Source organism: Loxodonta africana, chromosome 13, assembly GCF_030014295.1.
Source record: "Loxodonta africana isolate mLoxAfr1 chromosome 13, mLoxAfr1.hap2, whole genome shotgun sequence".
In the NCBI taxonomy this organism is placed as follows: Eukaryota; Metazoa; Chordata; class Mammalia; order Proboscidea; family Elephantidae; genus Loxodonta; species Loxodonta africana.
Genome location: NC_087354.1, coordinates 13166551 through 13188508, shown reverse-complemented (window position 1 = coordinate 13188508; position 21958 = coordinate 13166551). Strand labels below are relative to the sequence as shown.

Here is a 21958-nt window from a genome sequence, read left to right as displayed (position 1 = left end):
TGTTTGACCTCCACATCCAACAACCCCGTTTTAGAATCTGACCGCAGGGGAGGGACAAACACAGGATACACAAGGACGGTAGGGCTCGGCCATGCACGCCTGCCCGGATAGGCACAGGAGCCCCTTCAGGGTGGGGTGCTGGCGTAGGCGACCTTTCGTGGGGTTGGGTCTCAAGGGCATTGGAGGAAGTGACAGCACAGGTTGGAAGCCACCCACCACCTATAGACCTTTCTTATCTGCCTGAGGTGGCTGGTCACAGGCTGCGGCTGCTCGAGATGGCCAGCCACACAGCCTCCTCTGGCTAATGAGAAGGTGGTGACCATTTCTAGAGAATTTAGGGGTGCAGAAGAAATAGGATACGATTGCAGTGCTCCGCAGCTGGCAGTGGGGTGGGTGAGGGCCTCGAGAGCTATGTCTGGGTGAGTGGGAGGCATCGCAAGCGAGTCTCCCATCCAGGGAGGTATCTTTGTTCTGGACGTTCAGGAAACGACTTCAGGATGGAGATGGCCGTCTCGGCTGCTCACTGGTTACCGTAAAGTGATTAAATCTGATTAATTTTCAGCTTCTCCTTCCCCTTTCCTGGAAGGAAACATTTTTCCCCCCGGTATTGTACAGCTCTCTGCTTTACATACAAAAGCAGCTCCGTACATAATACCAAATCGTAAAGCTCAAAGAGTTAGAACCAGCTCATAGTACCTTTTGAAAATAATTGATTTCCTCTTGTTTAAGTATAAAAACAGGTCTGATAGCAGCTGACTCTTTCCATACATTGTCCTACGTAGGAAGCCCAAGCCTATAAAACTAACGGAGTATACGAAGGATGTGAAAGATTGCCAGCCCCACCCAGCCCCGTCCATGTTGAACAGCTTAACCTGCCCATGAGTGGTATGACTCAGAGCGTTGCCGGCTCCACTTTCTAGGATTTTTTGATGCCTAAACATTGTCGGAGGTGTTGAGTGGTAGTTCAGTGACAGGGCAGTGTTCTTCCTGAAGGCCCTAGGGAAAGATCTTCCCTTTTTTCTTTCAGCTTCTGTAGCCCTGGCATTTCTTGCAAGTCCTTGGCTAGTAGACGGATCCTCGCACTGTCTTCCCCCTGTGTGACTCTCTTTGCATATCTGTCCTCTTTTATAAAACGCCACTCAGAAGGGGTTGGGGTTAGGACCCACCCTAATTTAACAGGTAATGTGTAAACAAAGTCTCTGTTCCCCCAAACAAGTTCAGATTCACCAACACAGGGGTGAGGACTTCATACATTTTGGGGGGACACAAGTCAATCCATAGCAGGTGTAGAGGCCCCAGTGGGTGCTCCGGACATGCCAAATGACAGGCCCTAGTTAAGAACCTGGGGAGGAGGTAGCTTTGATGTCTTGTTAAGTAAGGACCCAGCCCAGAATGCCCCAGTAATGCCACGTGCAAAATCCCTGAGACCCTGAGGAGTGCCATAACATTCCAATCCTAGCCTCGCCCAACCCCTCAAGTCTCGTGAGGTAGCCCTGAGTATGCCGGGAACCCCCATGTGGTCCTTGGTTGGAGGGAGCTGCCCAGCCAGGGGTGGGCCCAGCCCCCACCGTCAACAGCACAAGCCTGACCACATGCCCTCCCTGCAGACACCATGCTGCGGCACCTGCGGGCCACGGATGCCATGAAGAACTTCTCAGAGTTCCGTCAGGAGGCCAGCATGCTTCATGCCCTGCAACACCCCTGCATCGTCTCCCTCATCGGCATTAGCATCCACCCGCTCGGCTTCGCGCTGGAGCTCGCCCCACTGGGCAGCCTCAACACTGTGCTGTCCGAGAACGCCAAAGGTACCACCGCCGAGAACATTCCGCCAGGGCCCGGCCCAGCCTGGTGTCCTGAGAAACACAGTGAGGTCAGAAGCGCAGTAGGGGCTTGACGAGCAGGGCTGGCCCCAGGGGAGCTGAGGACAGGACGGGGCCTCTCCCCTGGCCCAGCTGTTACAGGCACAGGTTTAGAGTGAGGGGTTTCAGCAAGCCCAGGGCAAACCAAGCCCCCATGTGACATCTCCCTGTGTATGAAGAAAGGCACCTAACCAGGTCAAAATGCTCTGTTGGCCAGAGGAACTCAAACCTTGAAGTCAGACAGAACCAAATTCCCCTCTGGTCCTCTGTCATAACCCAGGAAGCTGCTTAATTCCCTCATCTGGTCAAAGGAGGGCAGTAATAGCCCCACTGAGAAGGAAGGCATTCCTGAGCCTCAAACGAGGCAGCCCCAGGTCACTCGTGCAGACCCGGTGCCTATAAACTCACGAGCCGTAAAATTGTCCCATGAACTCTAACAAATGGTCCGATTCTTGCCTTCCTTGTGAGAGACTTGGCTTCTACTCCTGGCCAGTGCACTTCAAGCACAACCACCACCCATCTGTTAGTGGGGGCTTGTGTGTTGCTATGATTCTGAACGGTTTCCAGTGGAACTTCCAGACTGAGGCAACTAGGAAGAAAGGCCTGCAATCTGTTACTGAAAGTCAGCTAGTGAAGACTCCATGGATCACAGCAGTTCAGTCTGCATCCCATCGTGGAAGTGACACAGGACTCGGCAGCATCTCATTCTTTTGTGTCTGGGGTGGCCGAGAGTCCGGAGCCGACTCAGCGGTAGCTAACGACAACAGCCAATAACAACAGTGGCCGTTGTTCAGATTCTGAGACCCCAGGGTCACTTTTATCATATTCCAATTTTAACTAAATTTTTAGTTTACCTTGAGAAAGGGAAAACCAACCTCCAAAGAGCTAACAGGGAGAGAGGTATCCGTCTTTTGACAAGAGAAGAAGAAACACTACGAAAAGCAATCATTCCTCCCCATAGAAGGAAGTTTGTTTTGAGATGGAGTTCTTGTACCTGCCACTCACCTGTTGACAGTAGGCAGCCTTGGTCTGAGATTGACTCTAGGAATTTTTTTTTTTTTTTTTAGTAAAAACACCAGCAACTTCAGGTATGAGGCTCATGGATGAAGCTGTAACAGCAAGCATGTTTATCGTAAATAACATTTCACTTAAGACCATTCTCTGTCCCTTTGGGTACCCAGTGTGGAGAACGACAGGAATGTGTCGGTACAATACAGTATTTGGGGAGGAAGACAGTTGTTATGATGACAACTTGATGGGTTTTTTTTCTTCCTAGACTCTTCCTTTATGCCCCTGGGACATATGCTAACCCAAAAAATAGCCTACCAGATTGCCTCTGGGCTGGCCTACCTGCACAAGAAAAACATCATCTTCTGCGACTTGAAGTCAGACAACATCCTGGTCTGGTCCCTGGACGTCAAGGAGCACATCAACATCAAATTGTCTGACTACGGCATCTCCCGCCAATCGTTCCATGAGGGTGCCCTGGGTGTGGAAGGCACGCCTGGCTACCAGGCCCCGGAAGTTAGGCCGCGCATTGTGTATGATGAGAAGGTACCTGCCCTGGCCCGGCCCTGTGGAGCCCAGCTCAGCCCCACCAGGCAGGAGCCCATGTCCGGTGTGAGGCCGGCCAGGCAGCCAGCTCCTGACCTCAGTGCCTCCTGAGTAGGCTTTCCTCCCTCCCCATGCTCAGTGAGGGTAGCTCTGGCTCTGACAAGAAGGAAGGGCACAGGAGTCTGCTTTTGTCTGGTAGTGACAGGTTGGTATCTCCTTAGCTTCAGAAACTGTGACTGAGCCTCAGAATTCTCAGACCTCAATTCAGAGACATTGTGGAGGGTGGAACAGAGTGGACAAAGAGTCCAAGACGTAAATGGTCTGGATTTGAGTCCCAACTCTGCCATTTCAAGGTGCCAAATGGGAACGTAGACCAGACTCGCAGGGTGGTTGTGGGAAGCAGACAGAATCAGGTTGGTAAAGCCTCCTGGGCTGAAGGCACTGATTGCAAGGCACCAGCTGGATCCAATGCCAGAGATGGCCAAGACGTTTATTGGATGGATGGACGGATGGACGGGTGGACGGGTGGATGGATGGTTGGATTTACAGGTGAATGGATGAGGAGATAGATGAGTGAGAGGGAGGGGAGGGAGGGAGGGAGGGAAGGAAGGAAGGAAGGAGAGGTGAGTAGATGGATGGTTGAATGGATGTATTTATGGGTGGATAACTGAATGGATTTATGGGTAGATGAATGGATGGGTGGTGGATGGATGAGGAGATGGATGGATGGGAGAGAAGGAAGGAGGGGGGAAGAAAAACTAAATAGGTGGATGGATAAATGGACAGAAGGACAGTCAGTCAGATGGTAGATTGGATGGTTGGTTGGGTAGATGGAGATGGATGGATGTATTGGTAGATGGATTGACAATGGGCTCCCTTTGGGCAGTGCCCATGTTTTCCTTGTCTGATTTTGTCTCCCTGCTCCATCAATGTCAGGGCTAGCTGGCGGAAACTGCTGGTTCTGGGCAGAGGACCTGACTTGCCTTGCTTTCTGCCCAGGTAGACATGTTCTCCTACGGAATGGTGCTCTACGAGTTGCTGTCAGGACAGCGGCCTGCACTGGGCCACCACCAGCTTCAGATTTCCAAGAAGCTGTCTAAGGGCATCCGCCCGGTGCTGGGGCAGCCAGAGGAAGTACAGTTCCACCGCCTCCAGGCACTCATGATGGAGTGCTGGGACACCAAGCCTGAGAAGGTACCTCAGGAGCACAGAGCCAGGAGGGCCTGGGGCCTTGTCTGCCATTCCACAGGCTGTGGGTCTGCAGAGCGCATTGTGTGGGGCTACACTTAGGGGCTGGAATAATTGTGGGGGACCTACCTCTTCTAGAAACAGGTATTTACTGCTCCTAAAGTAGCCAGTCTCATTTTTTTATGTGCATATCACGCTCAGGAAACATGAATTTTCTTTTCCTCTCCAACGTCCTGTGTTATGTCAATCACATAAACAAAATATATCAGCCACTTTTATAGCAATAGAATCCCCACGTGAGAGCAGAGAGAAGTGAGGCCTCTTTTTAAAGTAATGGGGAGGATGGTGTTTGCTCATGAGATGCAGGGGTGAGATTAAGTTTTTAAAGCTAGTTTTTTTTTTTTTTAAGACCAGCGGTTTTAGATTAAAGCTCATTTATCAAATTAGACAGTGCTAGTTGAATGTATGGGGTGTAAATGAAGTTGAGAATTCTTTACCAATGGTATGTCCTGGTGCATGGGCATTGGACAACTTGGGGTTTGGGCCAGGCTGACCAGCTGATTTCCAGTTGCCATGGCCATTTATGGCCTGGGTGGCTGGGAGGGTTTGTTTCTGAGATCTGAAGTCACTTCAGCCTCTTGTTTTGATCCAGTCCTGAGTGAACGATTCACTCATTCCCCCTCATTCCAGACAGCCAGTTTTATGGGCAGAGTTGGCCCTGATTAGGTTGTAAGTGACCTTTGCTCATGCCCTGGTGAACTCTTTCCCTCAGCGACCCCTGGCCGTGTCCGTGGTGAGCCAGATGAAGGACCCGACCTTCGCAGCCTTCATGTACCTGCTGCCCTGTGGGAAGCAGACATCTTTCTTCTCATCCCAGGGCCAGGAGTACACCGTGGTGTTCTGGGATGGGAAGGAGGAGACCAGGTAATCTCCAGAACTAGCACCCTGCTTGTATTTCAGTGAGAAGTCACCGTGGAATTTGGCAACGCAGAGTCAACAATGACCTTGATGAGAGGCATTTCAGTGGGTGGGGGTCGGACGTGTGATTGGAGTCATTCAAGAGTGTAGGGGCAGAGGAAACTGAGTCCCTGTGTGTAGACAACTTTCGCAGAGTCCTGCAGTTAAAAGAAGCAGAGAGATGGGTACCACCCCCAGGGCTTATGGGGTCAGAGGGGGTTTGTTCTAAGATGAGAGTTACCTGCAGCTTGATTTTAGGGGTGGTGAGTGATGGTGTAGGAGGAGGGGACAGTTACTGGAATGATGTCCCTGAGGAACTAAGAGGGGAAGGGGATCCAGAGCAAAGTGGGAGGCTCACCCTTAAGTAAGCGTTTGTGGGCACTCTCTCTAATTCCATCCTTTTCCTCCATGAAATGGCAGGAAAGGTGAACAAGTGGGGAGAGTGCCAGCTACTTGAGATAAAAGAGAAGGTATGAGATGGGCATGAAGGCGAGGGGAGGTCCAGGCTGGTTGCAGGATAGCCCTGAGGACTCATGTGAGGTCAGAGATCGACCCTGCTCACTGCACCAAACTGTCAAGCCGAGGTCGGGGTTGCCAGCACAAGCACGACTCCCAAAGACACTGGATGGACAAATGCTTTACTCACAAAAAGAAGAGACAGAGCAAGGCCATGGTTAGTAGGTCACCCCAAGAGCTGGTGCAGGGTTGGTGGTCTACACACACCCCTCTGTCACAGCTGAGAGGCCTCCTTCCCTCCCCACTAGGAACAAGTATATAAATGGGGTTGGCCAGGTACCAGTTACGGCACAGACAGCAACAGAGCAGAGAGTTTACTGTGTACAGGGAGGGAGCTCTCCAGTAAGAAGCAGGAACCGAGAGAGAGAGACTCAACTGCCAGCCTCCATGATGAGGTGGTCCAGGTGGGGGCTGGAATACTGTGACAGAGACTGTTTTCCATTTTCCCAGCAGAGGTCATGCGTTTGCTGGGAGACCAGTTAGCTTGGCTATGCATTTTTCTCCAGTCATGTCCTGTTGCCCCAGATGGTGGGATAGGCAATGGAATGGTTTTAAGCAGAGTTGGGTTTTGCTAGGAGGGGAAGAGGGGTACAGGAGTCAAGGGTATTTTCAAGGGAGGGAGTATAGAGATGGACAGTGGAACCTAAGTGAGGCCAAGTCGTGAGAGAGGAACAAGGGCAAGAATCAAAGGATCTAGGTGTTGGCAAAGTAAAAAAAGAGAAGTTGGGAGCTGTGGTACTAGAGGAGCCCTGGCAGCATAGCAGTTAAGAGCTTACCTGCTAACGAAAAGGTCGGCAGTTCAAATCAACTCAACGGCAGCAGGTTTGGTTTTTGGTTTTTTTTTTTAATGGTACTAGAAGGCGTTAGCCAAAAAAATAGGAGTTGGTGGTCAGATAGTAGAATGTTTGACACTGAGTTTGTGGGAGGGGTGCAGTTATTAGTGGAGACAGGCACTGGGGGGGGAGCCTTGGGAGGGGGCGACTGACAGAGATTGGGGACGGACTTATTGAGGAAAGAGTGAGAGGCCAAGGTTTGAAAAAACAGTATCAAAGACATTGAAATCACCAAGAAACCGCCATGATGACGAGAGCCTTCCGCGTTGGCCAGTGTACGTCGTCATCACAGACGAAATGACAGTTTGGGGATTTGCTTCAAAACAATCTGGGGAGAAGGGAAAGTGGGTGGGATATCAATGAAATCAAATTGACTGCAAGCTGATAGAATTTCTGAAACTGGGCAGTGAGGATGTGCATGGTCCTGTACCATCTTCTACTTTAAAAAGATGAAGGGGGGAGGGAGGGAAGGCAGGAGCTGATTCCCCGGGCCTGAGCCCTCCCGTTCAAATGACAACTCAGTGGTTTTCAGACTCCTTCAGAGCAGACCGTCCAAAACTCATAATGCTTTGGCTGGAACGCCCCAGTCTCAGGATACCAGGAAATATGGCCATATATTTTACCATGAAAATGAAGTACTTGCACAAATAAAAAACCTAATTGTACGTGTAAAACAAAATCAAGATGCCCACCAGTATACAAAAAATAAAGCTGAATACGTTTTCCTAAGTTCTCCATCAGTATTTACTAACTAAACATACTATGCAGACTATTTTAAACAAATATAGAAAAGTACAAGTTATTATCTTTTTTAATTTGGCAGAAATTTTATTTCAAGTCAGAACTGTCGCCTGAGACCGTAGAAACTGATTAAAGTACAGTATATCTTATAATGTGAATTGAAGCCCTCCCCCACAAAAAATAATGCCAAAAAGCATAAACTCAACCTGGAAGGCCTATATCTACAAGTCCCCTCTTGTCCATATCGTTTGATATCTGCTATAATATGAACTTTTTGCAATAGTTCTTTTGTTGTTGTTTTTGTTGAGAGTATACACAGCAGGACATCCACCAATTCAACAATTGCTGCACGTGCAGTTCAGTGAGCATTGAATACACTTCAAACTGTGCCACCATTCTCACCTTCCTTCTCTGAATTTTCCCCCGTTAACATAAACTTAATTTTTTTTAACATAAACTTACTGGTCTCTAAGTTTTCTATCTCTTCTTTCCAGTTGTTGTTATCAGTTTGATCCCATATAGATCTTAAAAGAGCACGATGCTCAAGGCAGACATTCTTTATTAGTTAAGCTAAACTATTGTTTGGTTTTAAGAAGATTTCAGAGAATGTTTTTAGCTTATGGATTAAAGATTATCTCAGGGCAGTAGTTTCAGGGGTTCATCCAGCCTCCATGGCTCCACAAAGTCTGGATTCCATGAGAATTTAAAATTCTGTTCTGCTTTGACCCCCTTTGGATCAGGATTCTTCTACAGAATCTTTGATCAAAACATTGAATAACGGTAGCCATGTACCATTCAATTCTGGTCTCATGGCAAAGGAGACATTTGTTCATGGACACAATTAGCCATACATCCCATTTCCTTCCCCTATTCCTGGCTCTCCTTTCTCTGTTGCCCCAGAAAGTTATTATCTTTTTATTTAAAGGATTCTTAACAAATCAATGAAAAAAAAATAATCTCAATAGTAAAATACTCAAGGACCATGAGTATTTTTGAAGAAGGTAAATAGAGGACAATAAACATATTGTTAACATTCAGTAGTAATCAAAGAAATATGAATTTGTCACTCTGCTGGTAAGCGTGCATATTTGCACGTATGTCTGAAAATTTGTCCTTATTGAGTATCAGTTGTCTTGGAGTCCCTGGGTGGAGCAAACAGCTGCTGCTAACCAAAAGGTTGGAGATTCGAGTCCACCCAGAGGCACCTTGGAAGAAAGGCCTAGTGATCTCCTTCAAAAAAAAATCAGCCACTGAAAATCCTGTGGAGCACAGTTCTGATCTGACACACGTGAGATCGCCATGAGTTGGACTCAAATCAATGGCAACTTTTTTTTTAATCAAGTGCCTTAAAGATGCTGTTAGTCTTTGACCCAGTAAGTCTAATTGTAGGAATGTTTCCTAAGGAAATACCCAGGGTTGCAGATCAATGTTGACCCCCAGGGATGTCCATGAGGCTTCGCCCACCTGCTGTCGCTTTGACTTGTCAGACTTACAGACTTACACAGGACAGCGAAGGTAGCCCTGTGCAGGGCAGAGAAAGCTCGTCTCGAAGAGAAGGAGGAGGCCTCTTTCTGGAACCTGTGAGGGCTTTTAAAAAGCCACCATCAGCTTGGAGAAGCAGCAGCTTCACAGTGGTGGTTCTGCCCAGAACTTGAAGGGCAGGGATACTGGGGGAGTGAGCATGAAGAGGTTTTCAAGATCAATCTGTAATTAAGGATAGAAATGAGAAGGGAAGAAATGGAAAATGAGCAGATAAATAGGATAACAAAATATGACAAAATTCGTGTGACTTTCTGTACTTTTAAAATTGTTCAAAATTAATGTTAAAGTCTTTGGTAGTGGTAGAATTCTCTCCTTCCATGTGGAAGACCTGGGTTCAACTCCCAGCCAGTGCATCTCATACATAGCCCCCACCCATCTGTCAGTGGAGGCTTTCGTGTTGCTGTGAAGCTCAGCTGGTTTCCATGGAGCTTCCAGACTAAGGTGGACTAGGAAGCGAGGCCTAGTTGTCTACTTCCAAAAATCAGCTAGTGAAAACCCTATGGATCGTAACGATCTGACCTGCAACCCATCTTGGGGATGGCGCAGGACTAGGCTGCATTTCATTCCATTGTGCGTGGGGTCTCCAAGAGATCGAGGCTGACTCCATGGCAGCTAATGGCAACACTATTTCTCAAGTTATAAATTGTCATTAACCCACATTCAAGCAAGAAGCATAAGCGATACTCAAAGTGCATTTCAAAAATATTTATAATACCCTAATTTTATTTTTTTTTAATGCATAGGAAAAAGGCTGAAAAAATGTGGAAAGATGTAACTACGAAAAAAGGTTTTGTTTGCCGTTTTTTCACTCATTTCTGTCATCTGCAAAGGCAGATACAAATATCATTTAATAATGACAACCCAAAAACCAAACCCACTGCCGTTGAGTTGATTCCAACTCGTAGCGACCCTTGTAAGACAGAGTGGAACTGCCCTATAGAGTTTCCAAGGAGCGCCTGGTAGATTCAAACTGCCAAGCTTTTGGTTAGCAGCCATAGCTCTTAACCACTACACCACCAGGGTTTCCAATAATGGCAAGTGTTTCCAAGATGTAATGGCTGGAGAAAATTAAAACCGAGAACTACTGTCCACAAACTTAACTTAGACTAGGGAAAAGCACTGTGTGGTTTAGGGTAAGCACCTTAACCCCCGACTCCGCCCAGCTTCAGTTTCCCCTTCTGTACACTGGGCACTGAGCTTAGAGAGCACTGGGCATGTGGGGGCCAGCAATGACAGGTGGCGGTGCCCGTAAGCCAATAGCCAGTGAGCCAACAGCCGGCTTTTGGTATACAGCAGTTTCCTGTTAGCCCACAAAGCACCCATGTTGGGGGGCACACTTTGAGGCCCCAGCTCCAGTCTACTCTGAAATTCACCCGCGTTGTCTTCAGCCTCGGCTTTGTCTAATTTTCTGGCAAGGGGCTCCCCTCATGCCTGGGGTGGGGAGGAGTGGGTGGGAGAGGCTATGGCCAGAGATGAGGGTAATGGGAGCAACTTTCTGAACCCTCCAAGGTCACAGAAAAAGATTGTTTCTTCCCTTGGGAATTGCATTTCTCTGCCCGCGCTGCGCAGGGACACCATGTGGCAGAACCCAGCCCTGCCCTGCCATGCCTGATTCTCTCAGAACGTGACCAGGTACTCCCAGTGGCCTGGGTTCCAGGTGTAGATGAGGCCTGGTGTCCTCCTGCGAAGCCATTCCAGACCACCGTGAACTAACCACACAACTGTCACCAACTGTAGGAACTACACGGTGGTGAACACAGAGAAGGGCCTTCTGGAAGTGCAGAGGATGAGCTGTGCCGGGATGAGACTGAGTTGCCAGCTCAAGGTCCAGAGCTCCCTGTGGACAGCAACCGAGGTAAGGTCTCTGGGGCCTTGTCAGGGCTGCATCTTCAGCAGGGGTAGCCAGACTTAGCAAGTAAAAACACAGGTCACCCAGGTAAATTTGAATTTCAGATAAACATCGAATAAAATTTTAGCACCCACCCCAGCTCATCACCTGTTAGTTCCTGGGGCAATGCCATTCATTTTAATGCAGAGCCAGCCCTGAGCTACCTGGCTGTTGGTGGCCAGGGCTCAGCCGTGATAATTATCAGGGAAGCAATCTCAGCAAAGGGCAAGCGCCCAGTAGGTTGGTGAAGTGACTTTGTTCCCAATAACCGTCTCCTGAGCAGTCCAGAGAGGTCTGCAGGAAGACAAGTGCTCAGAAGCTGCTCATGGGGCAGGAACGGGCACGACCTTTCTGGATGGCAGTCTGCAAGTACAGTTCAAGTGTGTCTGCAAAATCACAAACATGTTCATACCACTTGAGCCACGGTCATTTCCGTCTTAACAATTTATTCTAATAATCAAGACACACACAGAGAGAAGCATGTTTGTACGAATGTTTATCCCGGTATAATACGTAGCAGTGAAACTTGATAAGTCTGAACATCAAACAGCAGGAGATTAGCCAAATGCAGGAACGCTTGCATGACAGCCGGGTGGGAGGCTGAGGGTGTCCTCAGGTGACAGCCGGGTGGGAGGCTGAGGGTACCCCCACGTGACAGCCAGGCAGGAGGCTGAGGGTGCCCTCAGGTGACAGCCGGGTGGGAGGCTGAGGGTACCCCCACGTGACAGCCAGGCAGGAGGCTGAGGGTGCCCTCAGGTGACAGCCGGGTGGGAGGCTGAGGGTACCCCCACGTGACAGCCAGGCAGGAGGCTGAGGGTGCCCTCAGGTGACAGCCGGGTGGGAGGCTGAGGGTACCCCCATGTGACAGCCAGGCAGGAGGCTGAGGGTGCCCTCAGGTGACAGCTGGGTGGGAGGCTGAGGGTACCCCCACGTGACAGCCAGGCGGGAGGCTGAGGTACCACCGTGTCCTGGAATGGGTCAGGATGGGGGCTCTGCTTCCTGTGTACCATGACATGACATGGAAAGTGAGCACCAGCGTGGTGTGGTCCCACTTTTGTCTGTAATGCGCACACACACAAATGCCTCAGAAAACTTTCAAAAGGACATGCCCCCCAAATCCCAATAGTAGTCTTCTCTGGATTGTGGGTGATTTTAATTGTCTTCTATAGACCGTTCAGTATTTTTCAAATTTTCTACGAAAGAACAGAAATACTCGTAAACAGCAATCTAGAAAGCCTCAAGCCATGTTACTTTTTAAAGCACAAAGGGGACCCCCAAGACCAAGTGGCCCCCTAGAAAATTTCTCTAGGCATTTTTCAGACCTTTCCAAAGCCAGGCTCACACACATGCTCCCCTCTGCAGGACCAGAAGATCTACATCTACAGCCTCAAGGGCATGTGTCCTTTGAACATACCCCAGAGGGCCCTGGACACTCCGGCCGTGGTCACCTGTTTCCTGGCAGTACCTGTTATAAAAAAGGTGAAGTCAGGGGGAAGGTGGGCAGGTGGGGTGTTCCAGTTTGGGTGGGAACGGCCTGTGGCTATAAGGAGAAGCAGGGAGAGGGGGCAGTTGAGCCACACACTCTGGACCACCAAGTCTAGGCCAGAGTCACCCTTGGAAGGGAGGATGAGTCATAGCAGACCTGGGCCCTCACTTAGTGCCCTCCCATCTTGTGGAAACCAATGTGACCCTTACAACTAAGGGCTTCATGAAAAGCTTGCTTTCCACATGCAACCCACAGCCCTGGTTCTGGTGAGCCAGCTTTCCCCTGGGGGCAAAGAACAGGTGCCTGCTGGAGCAAGCTGAGCCCCTTCCCCACCTGCCCAGGTCCACTCCTCCCTGTGCCCAGCTAATCGCCAGGTCCTGCAGGCCCAGCTCCTGCCCAGTTGGTTGGCAACTGGGCCTCCCTCCCCAACAGCTCTGCCTCCTCCGAGTGCTCACTGCCAGTCCCAGGCCCACCTCTCTGTTTTCTGTGTCCCCGCATACTCCTTCCCTCCACCTTTGAGCCTTAACCTCTCATGGGAAATGCCCAGTGGTGCCACTCCAGCCCAGGACCTGGCCTCTGTGAGCCACCAGGCTCCCCCCAGGTGGCCCCTCGCCCCCTCCACATACCGTGCCCACTCTCAGCGTGGGGCCCTCAGGCCTCCCCACACACACTCCTGCCCCAGACCGCCTCCGCTCAGTTCTCAAGATCAACTGCAGGGTCCTGGCCCCTCTGTGGGGGCACTGCCACTGTGCCCCTCACTCCACAGGCCCTACTTGCACTCCTTCTTGCAGCTTGCACACTCTGTGCCTAGGGGGGCACTCCAGGAGGGTGAGTGAGTGAGTGAATGCTCACTGACTCTGAGAACTCCATCTCAAGGAACAGAGCATTGCTCCATTAAAATATGCCAACTACATCATCCAATCCCAGTTTTCCCATCTGTAAAGTGGGGCTAACAAGGCATTGTGAGAAGGATCTCGAGGCCTCACACACATGAGGCCTTTGGCCTGGTGCCTGCTTGAAGCTGGCCCTTGTTGATGAGAACCTTATTCTTGCCTCCTGACAGTAGCAAAATATACATGTTCTTCTCTCCACCCACCTCCAGTTCCATTTCTTAAAAAAAGAAGCAGCAGCTTATGAGGTTAGCCTTAGAGTGGTTTCTCTCTGGCCCACGGGTGAGGTGGGCAGCTCCAGACTGGCGCTGCTCCTGCACGCGGCACACACAAAGCAGTGTTGAAGGCCGTTGCTGGCCAGAGCCCGGGCCAGGGCTCCTCCTCGTCGCAGCAGAGGGGATAAAGCCGGCTCTGTGCGGGCCTACCTGTGCATGGCTGTGGCACCCTTGCAGGCGCACGTTCACACATGCCAGGACCCGGAGCTGGGGACCCCAAAAGAGCCTCTGCTCCTGTTTTCCTTGGCTGCTTTCTTTCCCTGAAATCCCAACGATGGATTTCGAGAAATTTTCTTAGGGTTTGTTGACCTCGCTGTTGAGCTGGAGGCTGCGGTGCCCCGCTACCCTGAATGGTCCCACCTCCCGAGCTCCCAACAAGGAGTCTTTCTGTCGCTCACCCTTGCTGGCACAGGGCCTGGCTCCCTGCTCACATCCAGGCTTCAGCTCTGCTCTTAGGGAACTCTGCCCTACCCCACACCCCACCCAGCTTGGCTGCCAAGCTGCCAAGCTACACTCTGTGCCACGCTCTGCACGGACACGCAGGAGCCCTTGGGATGGGGCCAGGCACTCAGCACTGTCCCTGCCCCCTCGGCCTCTGCCCGGTGACCTCTGGTGGATGTAGAGAGCTCATGCTTCTTGGGGGGGGAGAGGGGAGGCACGCCAAGGGCCTCATCAATGTCAGCTGGTCAACAGGCATTTCAGAGCTAATACAGTGAGTTGGGAATACAGGCACGGAGGGCTGGAAGTGCCACGTGCAAGTCTGTTAGGAGGTGGAAGCAATTCCTTGGTGAATCAGGTCAGCAAACACGTTCTGTCTACTAGATGCTGAAAACCACGTGGGGTCCTAGGTCACAGAGGTTCATGGGACTCGGTCCTTTCCTGTGCCAGGCGGGTACAGTGATGGGCACTGTTAAGAGGTGAGCTGAGTGAGCTGGGCTGCCAGGTGTCACCATAGCCAATGGAGACAACAGTCACGCCTTTCTGCACCCATTGTGATTGTATAAAGCAAGAGGCTAATCCAGAGAAAACACCTACTCCCCCTGTTCTATTTTCCCCATGGAACAGCGCCAGGTGAGGGCCAGGTGGGCCATTGTAGACAGGGGATGCCTCCATACCAAAGGAGTCCTGAACAAAAGGCTCCCATGGTTTTATGGACCCAGGGGTAATAGGGAGGGAGAGGGTGAAGGGCCAGGGTGGAAAAGTGCTGTGTATGAATCAGCATGGGGAAACGGGTCTCAGGGTTTCTCCTCCTCACAAGGAGGTCTCAGCAGAGGCGCCTGAGAAAAACCTCAGTCACGTCCCGTTAAGAAGGCCCTGTATGGAGGTGTCTGGGCTAGGAATGTAGACGTGCCTAAGAGCATGGCTGGGGGCCTGAGTCCTTGAGGAGCTCCCTTCAGAGGCAGCCCTACTGCAGCTGTGCACCCGGTCTGGTGCGGACGGGCAGCTTCTCCCCGAGGCCTGCCAGGCAAAGCCTTTGTAATTGCCTGTGGTCTGGCCTAAAACATCACATTTAGCCAGGGACGCCAACACAGTTCCCGCTTTCATGGAGTGCCCCGTGTCATGGGTGCTACAGACAGGAAGCAGTGGATGGAAGCGTCCCACCTTTGGAGGAGATCCCTGATGATTAGGTGACAGGCTGATCCCTTGAGTAGAAGGCAGCTCCCTGGTGCTTGTACTGCTAGGAAGCCAGCCTGGCCTGAGCAAAAGTGGCCCCAGGGCCAGGTGACACACACACCCTTCTTGGGGGCTGGGGCCAGGCTCTTCCAAGGCATGGTTTTTTTGTGCTCCCGGCAGGGAGGCGAGGAGCTGCTCTTCTGGGCCTTCTGCACCTCATTGGGAAGCACGTCCAGAACCTCCTATAGGCAGCCCCGACCTTAACAAGAGGCTTGCTGTGCCGCAAGGATGTGGAGAAACCAGCCCTTGTGCAGGGCTGGTAGGGCTCTAACATGGTGCGGCCACTGTGGAAAACAGTGTGGCAGGTCCTCAAAAACTTACACATAGAATTACCATATGACCCAGCAATTCTGCTCCTAGGTATATACCCAAAAGAATTGAAATCAGAAATTCAAACAGATTATTTGTACACTAGTGTTCACTGCAGCATTATTCACAAGCCCCTGGAAGCAGCAGTCAAGAAATCAAACGATGTATTGCACTGGGCAAATCTGCTACAAAATACCTCTTTATTAAAAAGTGAAGATGTCGCCTTGAAGACTAAGATGTACCTGACCCAAGCCATGGTATTTTCAGTCCCTTTATATAGATGCAAAACCTGAACAATGAGTAAGGAAGACCAAAGGAGAGTCGATACCTTTGAATTATGATGTTGGCAAAGGATATCGAATATACCGTGGACTGTCAAAAGAACAAACAAGTCTGTCTTAGAAGAAGTACAGCCAGAGTGTTCCTTAGAAACGAGAATAGTGAGACTCCATCTCACATACTTTGGACATGTTATCAGCAGGGACCATTCCCTGGAGAAGGACATCATGCTTAGTAAAGTAGAGGGTCAGCAGAAAAGAGGAAGACCCTCAACAAGATGGATTGGTACAATGGCTGTAACAATAGGCTGAAACATAGCAACAATTGTGAGGATGGCGCAGGACCAGGCAATGTTTTGTTGTTGTACATGGGGTTGCTATGAGTCAAAACCGACTCATTGGCACCTAACAACAATTATTCACAATAACCAGAAGGTGGAAACCACCCGAGTGTCCATCAACAGATGAATGTATAAACAAAATATACCATGTACATGGAATATTCAGCCATAAAGAGAAAGAAGGTTCTAATACCTGTTACAACATGGACGAACCTTGAAAACATTGTGCCGAGTAAAATAAGGCAGACTCAAAGGACAAATAGCGTACATCTCACTTACATATCTAGAGTAGGCAGAAGCATGGAGACCAGTGTTCATTAGTGGTTACCAGGGGTAGGGGAAGGGGAAAATGGGGACTTAATAAAAAATAATGAGTAATTATTTTAAAAAAGAAAGAAAAGGAAAATACCAAGCGGTAGTTAAAAAAATCAAAAGGCCTTACTCGGAATGTGTGTCTGGTGCCTCAGGTACGTGGAGCCGCATCTCAAGGCCACCTTGTTTCTGCCCTGGAGGGTGTGAAATGATCCGTTTCACTGTCCTCTCCCCACAGAACTCCTACCTGGTGTTGGCAGGCCTGTCAGACGGGCTGGTGGCTGTGTTTCCCGTGACGCGGGGTGCCCCAGGCGACAGCTTCTGCTACCTGTGTTCCCACACGGCCAACAGGTCCAAGTTCAGCATCTCGGACGAGGATGCGCGGCAGAACCCCTACCCCGTGAAGGCTATGGAAGTGGTCAACAGCGGCTCCGAGGTCTGGTACAGCAACGGGCCGGGCCTGCTGGTCATCGACTGCACCGCCCTGGAAATCCGCCGACGGCTGGAGCCCTATTCTGCCCCGTCGGTGGTCACCTCCATCGTGTGCAGCTCCGAGTGCAGGGGTGAGGAGGTGGTCTGGTGCTTGGACGACAAGGCCAACTCTTTGGTCATGTACCACTCGGCCACCTACCAGCTGTGCGCCCGGTACTTCTGTGGAGACCCCAACCCCCTGCGGGACATGTTCCCGGTCCGCCCCGCAGGCCCGGATTCCCCCGGCTGCCCCGCGGCAGGCCCGCAGGAGCTGGAGGGGGACGGCCTGGCGGATGTGAGCATCATATATAGCAAGGAGCTTGGCACGCAGATCCTGGCCCACCAGGACTCGCTGACTGACTACTGCTCCATGTCCTCCTACTCCTCCTCCCCACCCCGCCGGGCCGCCTGGTCCCCCGCCAGCCTGCCCAGCTCCCCGGTGAGCTCTTCCAGCGTGCCCGTCTCCTCCACTGACTACGAGGACTTGGATCAGCCGCACGAGCCTGGCGCTTGTTCGGATCGATCTGAGCAGGAGCTGAGCCCCGTGGACGGGGACGCCTTCAGTCAGCACCTGCAGGCCGTGAAGATCCTTGCTGTGAGAGACCTCATTTGGGTCCCCAGGTAAGTTACCCAACTTGACACACCTGCAGAGGCCACACTGAGCAGTGGGACAGAGTGAGGGGCCCTGGGGCTTCTTTGGAGTCCCTGGGTGATGCAGACATTTAAGTGCTTGGCTGCTAACTGAAAGACTGGCAGTTTGAGTCCACCAGAAGCATGTCAGAAGAAAAGCCTGGCAATCTACTTCTGAAAACTCACCCATTGAAAACCCTATGGAGCACAGTTCTACTCTGACACACATAGGGTCGCCAGGAGTCAGATTCAACGTGATGGCACTGGGAAGGCTTCTTTAAAGGTAGCATTGAGGCCCATCAAGCGCTGTTCTTCTACGAGGGCTTTACCCCGTTTTGGAATCTGGAGCAGTGTCTTGAGCAGATTTTATAATAAGGTGGCACCAAAGCTCATCTCCCTGCCAGAGCACTCAAGTACAACAAAACGAGAACCGCGGCTGTTGGAGATTAAGTTTCCTACTGGGAAACTTCTTCCCAGCCTCGGCTTCTGTGCCCTCTCGGTAACTCAATCCCTGAGCAGAGCCGGCACATTTGTTACATGCTTTTCTGCACACCCGATCCATTTTCCCTGGGAAGGCCGGCCGTGCACAAATGTTTCCCCTTTTCGGTTTCGGTTTCTTAGGCGTGGTGGAGATGTTATCATCATTGGCCTGGAGAAGGAGTCAGGCGCCCAGCGGGGCCGCGTCATTGCCGTGTTGAAGGCCCGAGAACTGAACCCACACGGGTAAGGCGGGGGCATCGGGAACCTGGAGCTCTCCTCCTGGTCCCTGCGGAACGGCCTCTCTGCCTTCTCATTCCCACGACTAAACGTCAGCAGCCACCAACTGGCCCCTAAGGCAAAGAGAGTGTGAGATGGGGCCACCTGGGCAGCTGCTAGGTCTCAGCAAATGCCAGCTGAGTCTGAGCATCCACCACCAGTCATAGGTACCTGTTTCTGGGGTGCTCAGTGCACCTGTGTACCAGGTGCCCCACCTGGAGCATGTCTCCAGGGCCCGAGTTTAACTGCAGTTGAAATGCGGATCCAGGTGATTGACTGTCCCTCGTTCCAAATAGGAGAGCCCTTCCCGAGGTGCCCAGACTGCACCAGGCGGGGCTCAGTCTGTACAGCACACCCCACCTGTGCCATCCCCAAGCCTGGGGCTCAGCCCCAGCTCTCTCCCCATCTGCTGGTGGATTCTACCAGGAGAGGTGCCAGACTGCACTGCCGGGGCTGTGCCGGGCCAGGACAGTCTGTCTAGGACACGTATACGAGGCTGGGGAGATGTGTGAGTCTGGGCGACGCATGCCCACAGGCAGCAGTTCCAGGGTCCTCAGCAGCCAGTAGTGTTTACTCCCTACCCGCCAGCTGCTGGGCCACATGCAGTAAGTCTTCCTCATGGAAAGCCCCGCAATGCAGACACGTGTGTCTGTGTGTTTCTCTGCCTGTGTGCATGTATGTGTTTGTGTGCATGTGTCTGTGTGTGCATGTGTGTGTTGGAGCACTTCCACATGACCCTGGGTCTGTTTCTTCATAGTGTGAATTCTCACCGTGTCTGCTAGTGAATCAGTTGGCTTTTATTTTAGGTGGAACCAAGGGGATTGGAGAAATCCCATGTGGCCATTTCCCCCAGAGCAAGACAATGACAGAGGGAACATACGTGGCAGTTCCACTCTCGCTGCCAGCAAGCAGCTTCCTAAGGGGGTCACTGGGGCCAGTGACCCTTGCCCAGGGTGGGCTTGTAGAAGCAAGATCAGGGTTGACTCCGAGCCCAGCTGAGTCTGTGGGTGGCGACCTGGGGCTGACGTACTCCCTGGTTGCAGGTGGGCACTCAGGAGCAAGTGCTTGGCAGAGCCCAGGTCTGTTGAGCTCACCCTGCCTCCCAGCAATGTCCCTGAATCGTCACCTGGTATTTTTTTCTATTCACTTCCCCACACTGGGTTTTACCAAGAGCCAGGCACGTTTGCTATGCCCAGCAAGAGGCCAAGCTGCCTGGCCAAAAAGCCTGCAACCTGGGCCCACCAGCTTTTTGAGACCTTCAAGCCCTCCGCTAATAGCTAGCAAGTGTCCACCACGTAAAGGTCCCTGGTGGCGTGAACAGTTTGCGCTCCACAACTAAATGAAAGGTTTGGCATTTTTGAACCCACCCAGCGGGAAAAAGGCCTACCAATCTGCTTCTGCCAAGATTACGGCAAAGAAAACCCTATAGAGCAGTTCTACCCTGTAACATGTGGTGTCTCCACCAGTCAGAATCAATTTCACAGCAACGGGTTTGGTCTGTTATATCATATGCAAGCTAGAGAGAGCCTGGATCGGGAGGCCAGGCTCTGCCACTGGCTATCACTCATACCATGATGTATAAGGCACCAGGCAAGGACACGTGGGCAGGCGAGGAGGGGTGGACCACGCGAGCTTGCTGGGCTTGGAGGGAGGTGGGCCTCAGGTCCCCGCCGTGGCAACACCTAGGCCAGGGAGGCTGAGGGGGGCTGTCCATTGGGGCCCAGAGGGAAATGGTGGTATACACATGTCATTCACAACATCCATGGCCTCCAAAAAAATGTAAATAGATGATGGCTTTTTGGCGGCAGGTGTGTCTGTTTTAATATGTTGCCCTGCGTTTCCTGAGCACATGAAGCTTAGCAAGGGAGAATGACATGGGACACAGTGGTAGGGGCCTGAGCTAAAGCAGCAGTTGTCAGGGCCATTTGTCAGCAGGCGGTCAAGAGGTGAGGTTTCTCATGGGCACTGGGTCACAGAGAATGCCCTCTGGTGGTGTCAGAGGCCTGACAGTCCCCATGAGTGTGAAGTGACACCCTTAGCAGGTCTATAGACCTCGTGAGCCTGCAGGCTGACCACAGGGAGGGCGGAACAGACCATGGACGCATCCAAGGTGCCCAGCGGGGCTGCACGGATGCCCCTTCCATGTGCAGCCCACCCCCACATGGTGCAGGGGGGTCCTGGCCCGGCCAGCCCTGCAGATTCACACAGACCCCTTCTCTCTGCAGGGTGCTGGTGGATGCGGCCGTGGTGGCGAAGGACACTGTGGTGTGTGGCTTTGAAAATGAGAACTCAGAGTGGTGCCTGGCTGTCTGGAGGGCCTGGGGTGCCAGGGAGTTCGACATTTTCTACCAGTCCTACGAAGAGCTGGGCCGCCTGGAGAACTACACACGCAAAAGAAGGTAGCTCCTGGGGAAGGCCAGCACGAGGCTGGCTGGCTGGGTGTAGCCTGACCACTCCAGCCAGGCCTGCAGCCCTCAGGGACCAGAAGATGGACTGAGTTCTCCCAAACCGCCTGCTGCTGGGAGCTGCTGGGAAGCTACCAGCCAGGCGGGGGCTCAGGGTGGTCCAGTTCACTAGGGCAGAGTCTGCTGGGCAGCCCTGGCCTCCCCCGCCGCCGCCCCCCCGACCCCGTTCCTGGTTTTACATCCCAAAGGGGAGAAGGTGGGAACTCGCCAGGGGTGCCACCACAGCCTCCCCCAGCCAGGGGCCTTGGGGAGGCCCTGCTCAGGACTGGGTCACAGCAGAGGGGGGCCCGGCCTTCATAGCATAGCTGGCCTGCCCAATTTTGTCCCCCAGGTCTGGGATGGAATTACACTAGAGGCCCTCAATCGGGTAGCGTTCAGGGCAGGGCAGGAGGAGGGCCATGGCCCCTGCCCCTTTCCCTCCATGGCCCCAGGGCTCTCAGCATGGTTCACAAGACTCCTATGTCCCCGGGGCCTGGGGGTCTGGCTCGGCAGTCTGAGATCGGATGTCCCTCGCTCCAGAGAGTACTGTGTGGGAAAGCCCCCAATGGACCCTTGGCAGGAGCACTGCCCAACCCGCAGATGAATGCATTCCTTTGACTGACACAGCCAGGAGGCCCAGAGGAGCCGGTGCCGGGGCCCCTCTCGGCTCTTTACATTCTTCTCCAGCCACAAAAGGCACAAGCTCTTTGTATACAAGATAAATGAGAACTCCGGAACGGGCCTGTGTTTATAGCTTTGAAAAATAAACTCGGATGCAGCTGGAACACAAGCTCTGTTTGTTTGCACGTAATAATCTTGTTTATCACTTAAAAAAATCAAGTAATAATCTCAGTGGTTGGGCCGCTGGTGGTGAAATCATGTCGTAGGGGGCTTAGACCAAATTATGCGTTTGGTGAAGATTTACTGCACACATGCACAGCGGAGTGTAAAAAGTGAAGTTGTTAACGGGGACTGCCGTGTATGACAGCAGAGAGTTTTTCTGAATCACACACA

General features: G+C 51.9%; 1 protein-coding gene across 4 annotated transcripts in view; it reads left to right on the top strand.

Annotated features, from left to right (window-relative positions):
- Positions 1 to 21734, top strand: part of LRRK1 (leucine rich repeat kinase 1) — a 161037-nt gene extending 139303 nt beyond the window's left edge. For all 4 annotated transcript variants that reach the window (XM_010593871.3, XM_064296241.1, XM_023553070.2 and 1 more), the window contains exons 26-34: positions 1608 to 1805; positions 3136 to 3413; positions 4413 to 4607; positions 5374 to 5525; positions 10928 to 11045; positions 12441 to 12557; positions 16882 to 17735; positions 18366 to 18467; positions 20726 to 21734. In XM_010593871.3, the coding sequence (XP_010592173.1) occupies positions 1608 to 1805; positions 3136 to 3413; positions 4413 to 4607; positions 5374 to 5525; positions 10928 to 11045; positions 12441 to 12557; positions 16882 to 17735; positions 18366 to 18467; positions 20726 to 20903 (2192 nt within the window). In that variant the 3' untranslated portion in view covers positions 20904 to 21734. The remainder of the gene's footprint in view (positions 1 to 1607; positions 1806 to 3135; positions 3414 to 4412; positions 4608 to 5373; positions 5526 to 10927; positions 11046 to 12440; positions 12558 to 16881; positions 17736 to 18365; positions 18468 to 20725) is intronic.
- The last annotated feature ends 224 nt before the right edge of the window (positions 21735 to 21958 follow it).